Source organism: Cornus florida, unplaced genomic scaffold (genome assembly GCF_030987335.1).
Source record: "Cornus florida cultivar Cherokee Brave unplaced genomic scaffold, ASM3098733v1 CherokeeBrave_3.0.0_Hap2_Chr08, whole genome shotgun sequence".
Classification (NCBI taxonomy): Eukaryota; Viridiplantae; Streptophyta; class Magnoliopsida; order Cornales; family Cornaceae; genus Cornus; species Cornus florida.
This window is the reverse complement of record NW_026775578.1, coordinates 70,122,297-70,128,523: the sequence shown is the minus strand read 5'-3', so window position 1 is coordinate 70,128,523 and position 6,227 is coordinate 70,122,297. Positions and strand designations below refer to the sequence as shown.

Genomic DNA, 6,227 nt, shown 5'->3' with positions numbered 1-6,227 from the left:
ATGGATTTGGACTTTGGGTGGATTTAAAATTAGGACTCCCAACAATCCCAAGGCCGCCAAACATACCCTAAGAATCTCACTTCAGTAAATTGAAGTTTGTTTGGGAGCACACTTTGGCACTGAGATGGGAAGAAATATAGTACATCCTCCAATCCCAAATCCAAGCTCCAAGCCACCCATTCGGTGCTCTCAAATCATTTCAGGATTCAAATAACTAATGCAAATGACATTACCATATGTCAATAACCCATATATTGCATAAATTTCTTCCCTTTATAACAAGACACAAACTCCGCAGGATGCTAGATTAACATAACCAAAAAACCATGTCAAGAAAACATTCGTTCCACAAAAAAACAACACAAGACAAACCCTAGTAAGTGCCGGAACATATAAATTCTTGTTTAACCTTCTCAACTATGCTTTTGTTATACCAGATACGGTCAAGCTTATTATAACACTGCTTTGTGACTCCAGAAACCATTTAGTATGGCTCTACTGGTGCACGGAATTTCGCTCCCGCATAGATCGCCGCAGATCCCAATTCTTCTTCAATCCTAAGAAGCTGCAGTCCAGAAAAATATATCACATCTATCAGTTCACCAACCCCTAAGAGAAATTACAGATTAATGTGCAAGATGGTGTAACTAAAAGTGGTATATTATCATAAAAATAGGAAATCCAATTTCTCTACAAAAACCAAATCCAAGTGACCCTGTGACCCCAAAACTATTCACCACACGGCAGTGATCCATTGAAAGACAATACTACGGCTAGCTGGTCTGTGACTCTGGCAAGCTTTGGTCGGGGCATTTCTACGAGTGAGAGATCTAAGTACTATGCCCACACAAAATAAGCCCATAGGTGAGTTCATGACAAGAAAACCAACAACTTATCTTCGCTACCAAGCTTTGTTCGGGGCATTTCTACGAGTGAGAGATCTAAGTACTATGCCCACACAAAATAAGCCCATAGGTGAGTTCATGACAAGAAAACCAACAACTTATCTTTGCTACCAAAACAAAGTTACAGGTATTAAACATGAGATACATTCTGTGTGTGTGTGTGTGTTTTTTTTTTGTCAAAGGATAGAAATATTGATAAAGCACAATCATGACAACCCAAAGATGATATAGTTTACCTGATTGTACTTAGCAAGGCGTTCTGATCTGCAAGGAGCTCCAGTCTTGATCTGACCCTGTTCCATTATAAGCACTCATAATCAGAGGACAAGAACTAAAATCCCCAGTTAGGAAACACTTAAACTTCATATCCAGTACCAAGAGTGATCAAATCAAATAATCCAAAAGCATTTCACCAATCACAAAATGTCTGTAAAAATAAAAAACAAAAAACATGGAGTGCAGTAACTCACAGTAGCCAAACCAACTGAAAGGTCTGCAATGAAAGTATCTTCAGTCTCACCACTAAATTGTACAAAGAAGAAAAGATCAGTGGTGCCATCTCAGACCACAGAAATAAACTATAACAAGCTGAGTATTTGGTGTTTGAGCATGTGTGTGTGTGGGGGGTGGGGGAGTGTTGTACATACCTTCGGTGACTAGCCATAACACCCCAGCCTGCGTGTTTTGACATTTTCACAGCTTCAATGCTTTCAGTAACAGAACCAATTTGATTCACCTAAGCAACCATAAAACAGAAGTTCGGTAAATTTAGCCGGAGAAAGTTTTAACTACGGCATACATTTTGTGCAATGTGTGTAATCAACTCAAACAAATGGTATAAAGTATTTCATAATTCTTCTAAAGAATGTACCTATACACTACAATTCCTTGTACCTCACATGCACAGGCACACAAAATTAAAACATAAGAAAAAGGAAAAAGGAAAAAGACAGCGACTATTACCTTCAGAAGAAGGGCATTGCAAGTCTTCTCCTTGATTGCTTTCTTAACACGCTGAAGCAGTCACAAAGAGCAAGACCTTAGTATAACATACATACTCTTCAAGACTTCTCTAGATTAGGTTAAGAATTTTACCGTAGGATTTGTGACAAGGAGATCATCACCAACAATTTGCACTTGCTCACCAATCTCACTGGTCATCTTTGCATAGTGCTCCCAATCGTCCTGATCAAATGGGTCCTCTATGGATACAATTGGGTAATCAGCCACAAATGACTTGTAGACATTCTTCAAACTGTCACCCGATATCTTTTGTGACCCATCATTGTTCTGCAACACATAAAGACATCGGTTAATCTAGTTTTAACTTCACATCACGAGTCTTCTTTTATTCTTCTTTTTTTTTTTTTTTTTTTTTTTTTTTGGGTACTTTAAAGAACAGAAAATGCAACATAATTGTAGCTCTTCACAGTTTCTTTCAGGCATGAGAAAATGGTGGCCAGAATCATGCAATTTACTAATCTATTGCCATTAAAACTGGGGAAAATTAGAGATATGATAGATACCTCCTCCTTGAAATTCAAATCATAAGTCTTATCATTGTTATCATAAAACTCTGATGCAGCAACATCCATTCCGATTACAACCTGCAAGGAAAGGCAATCAGTTGACTGATACAAAAACAATACCCTAGGAGCACCTACTCAGCAATTGAGAAGGAAGGAAAAGATAAATTAGAGATAAGGTAAATTACCTTTCCGGTATAACCAGCTTTTGCTATAGCTGTCTTCAGCAGTTCAAGGCCCTCTTTGTTTTCCTGTAGTTGAAGATTTTACAAATTCAATCCAAATAATTAGTTGGGAAAAACATAAAACTTAGATTTAGAAAATGGTTTCGCAGTTCTAAATTTTTACAAACCTTAAAACATACACAAAAAGTAATTGGAATCTACATACCTGAATATTGGGAGCAAAGCCACCTTCATCACCAACATTAGTGGCATCTTGACCATACTTTTTCTTAATTACAGCCTGGAAGAACAAAGAATAGGAAACACGATGAGCATAGGCAGTGCCAATGATTAGCAATAACATTTAAAGTGGGAGGGGAAGCCACCTTCAAGTGATGATATACTTCTACACCCATCTTCATGGCTTCATTGAAAGAAGAAGCCCCAACAGGGAGAATCATAAATTCCTGCATTGCCAATTTGTTGCCTGCATGTGAACCACCATTGATGACATTGAATGCAGGTACGGGCAGCACTAAATTCTTATTTCCAGCAAGATTGGCAATGTGCTGCGTGACAGGAACAAAAAAATTAAGCACTCGGAACATGCATCATGTAATGTAATTGAACATCATGCAGAATTGCAGGCACCTTGTAAAGGGGGATCTTATTCACCATAGCTCCTGCTTTGCAGACAGCAAGTGACACAGCCAATATAGCATTCGCACCAAGCTGACAGTTTAAAATAGGGGGGAAAAAAATCATTTGGGTGGCAATATCATCAACAGAAAAGAACAATGAGATGCCAACGTAACTCCTGCTTGAGGAATGAGATTCAATGTACCTTTTGTTTACACCAGCCCCATTCATTGACCGTTCCGTCAAGCTCTTGCACCATGAAGTTGTCAATTTTGGTCTGCTCTGTTGGGTGCTGTAGATGCATATGACAAAATACCTAATCTATTAATATTCAATCGCTTTATGGGCATTACAACAAAAAGAAAAGTGATGTCAAAAGGATGATAGGGCAGACCTTTCCAATCAATGCAGGTCCAATGATCGAATTCACATTCTCCACAGCCTGAACTCAAAATACAAATATTTATAGTCCATTTAGATGTCTCTAAGGTGATCTACAAACAAATTATAAACTCATTGCATATAAAAAAAAACCCGAGGATTTATCTAAGCACTTCTTTGATTTATAAGTATAAAGTTATTTATATAGCATGATTCCAGATCAACCCATTCACATAAAATGTAGAACAGAATATGGCAGTTTCTAGATCTATTTAGAATGTGAGTCATGTCCTGCAAATCATGCATTATATGAAAAATAGGTATGTTTAAACCATTGAATAATAGTAAGATCAAGCTATTGGGCATATCACAAAAAAGATGGGATTTTCTAAGACTGCAAATTGAGTATTTACCCACCTTGAGTACACCTTTTCCAAGGTAGTCAGATCCCCCATCTCTCAGTTCCAGAGCTTCATAAATACCTTATTAATCCAACAAGATCAACAAAGATGATGTGAGTCAACAATAATCCTCTACATATTCTCAATTCAATCAATATAAACTTAAATCAATACATGCAATCATTTCATACAAACGCACAGACACTCTGGTTTTACCTGTCGAAGCACCGCTGGGTACAGCGGCCCTAGCAAATGTTCCATCGGAGAGAGTGACATCAACCTGAAATTCTCACCAAGTTCAGAAGTTCCCACATAACTCTAAATAAAAAAACAATAGATGGAATTGGAAATCTAAAGTAAACTAAATTAATCCAAATACTAAGATAACGCTCAGTTAAGTTGATGGTTGTATTATATTTTCTCGCGTCAAGATCAATGAAGATTAGATCCAAATTTTTTCTGTAGTATTTTTCCTACTCTTTCTCGGTACCCAAACAAAACAACGGAATAGCATTATAGAGATATCAAGTCGTTACTAGTATGCATCGTAATCAATTTCATAAAAAACTGTTTGGTTAACAAGAAAATTGAAGTAAAACAATCAGAAAATTTTGAAAGTCTCAACTAAACTAAACAAAACTAGTCCAAATAGTCAGATCACGCCAGTTTGCATTCGATTTTCCCTCGTCAAGACCAAAAAATGATTCGACAACCAAGATCCAAATCATTTCTGTAGTATTATTCCTACTCTTTCTCGGTAACCAAACAAAACAATGAAACAGAACAGCCAACTCCACTACTACTAGTACGCATCAAAATCAAAAGTCCTGTTCATGAAAACTGAAGGAATCAAATAAAGCGCTTACTTCGACTGTTGGATTTCCACGGCTGTCGAAGATCTGACGAGCTTTAACGGCCTTGATCGTCGTCGCCATTATACCCAAACAATACTTTCTCTAGGTTTTCTCGAAATTTTTCTCAGAAATAAAGCAGACAAGTTCAGTGTGATTTTGGGTTCGGTTGAATAGTAGTACTTAAACCGAAAGTCTCGTGAACATCTACCAAGTGTGATTTGATCTCACCCGTCGGATGGTGAGGAAAAAGGAAACTATGTGCACGGCCGTGATCGCTTTACTTGGCCGTCACGAGAGGACGTTTTTGGAGATTTCAGTGGGCCCAGTTGGCTCTTGATCTGGAACCTGGAGAGAGGGAAAAATAGAAGAAGGTTTTGATACTTGTCAACTTTCCAGAAAGACAGAATGGTGGTTGGTTGGTCTAAAAGTCTAATTTGGGGCGCCCATTATTTTGATATTTTGATAAACAGCGGCTTTTTTTTTACACTGTTTAATGCGTTAATGGTTTTCTCTCGACAAGAAAACAAAGTATTCTTTTATCTTATTAGATACTTTGGGCTTGGGTCAGGATCAGGCCCAGGCCCAACCCTACTTGACCGATATATAAAATTCAAAGCCTGGGGCAAAATGCACAGCTTTTTCAATATGTTTGCGCTAGCAAAAAGTATCGGTTGTGTTGCTCGTCAAAAGTCCATTTCGGCTTTTAGTGAAAACAATATTGGCTTGTTTTGGTTTATTTTGTTGGAAATAGTTTTTGTTTTTTTTTTAGAATTAAAATTTAAAAAACTGTACAAAAATTTAAGAATTGTTTGAGGAACAAACTAAGCAATTCTTAAATTTTTGTACAGTTTTTAAAATTTTAATTCTAAAAAAAAACAAAAACTATTTCCAACAAAATAAACCAAAATAAGCCAATATTGTTTTCACTAAAAGCCGAAAAAAAAAAAAAAACTGACTTATAATCTGCTTGGATATGTTTTGAAGAATAGTTTTCAAAATTTTGTTTTATTTGGTTGCAGTTTTTGGAAAACTGTTTTATAAAAATCAAGTTATCAAAAAAAAACTGCTTTCAAAGAAATGTTTTTATAGTTTTTTTAAAATAGTTTTTTATTTCTTGAATTCTTAAGAATTGTTTTCAGAAAGTTGAACAGAATAGTTTTTTTTTTTCTCGAGCTATTTCTTAGATGCAGATATGTAAGTAGGGATAGCAATTTGTTTCGTGTCGTGTCTCGCCTTTAATAAGACGTGGGATTGGAGAAAGGATGAGTTTAAATGAAAAAACAAATCGGGACGAGTAGGGTCAGTGTTGCGTCACTTCAATTGGATTGATTAACAATGTGGTATACCGTGGAAGCAA

The 6,227-nt window shown here is 36.5% G+C and overlaps 1 protein-coding gene across 1 annotated transcript; it reads right to left on the bottom strand.

Annotated features, from left to right (window-relative positions):
• Positions 1-281: 281 nt before the first annotated feature.
• On the bottom strand, positions 282-5,045 carry LOC132271975 (enolase). Its single transcript, XM_059773492.1, has 16 exons — positions 4,883-5,045; positions 4,233-4,296; positions 4,033-4,097; positions 3,629-3,676; positions 3,440-3,526; positions 3,247-3,327; positions 2,982-3,164; positions 2,822-2,896; positions 2,620-2,682; positions 2,432-2,512; positions 2,001-2,195; positions 1,869-1,919; positions 1,553-1,641; positions 1,376-1,427; positions 1,142-1,198; positions 282-565 (listed from the first exon to the last, which is right to left on the bottom strand). Exons 1-16 carry the CDS (start codon positions 4,949-4,951, stop codon positions 485-487), a joined length of 1,341 nt encoding a protein of 446 aa, XP_059629475.1. The 5' UTR covers positions 4,952-5,045; the 3' UTR covers positions 282-484.
• Positions 5,046-6,227: the final 1,182 nt, after the last annotated feature.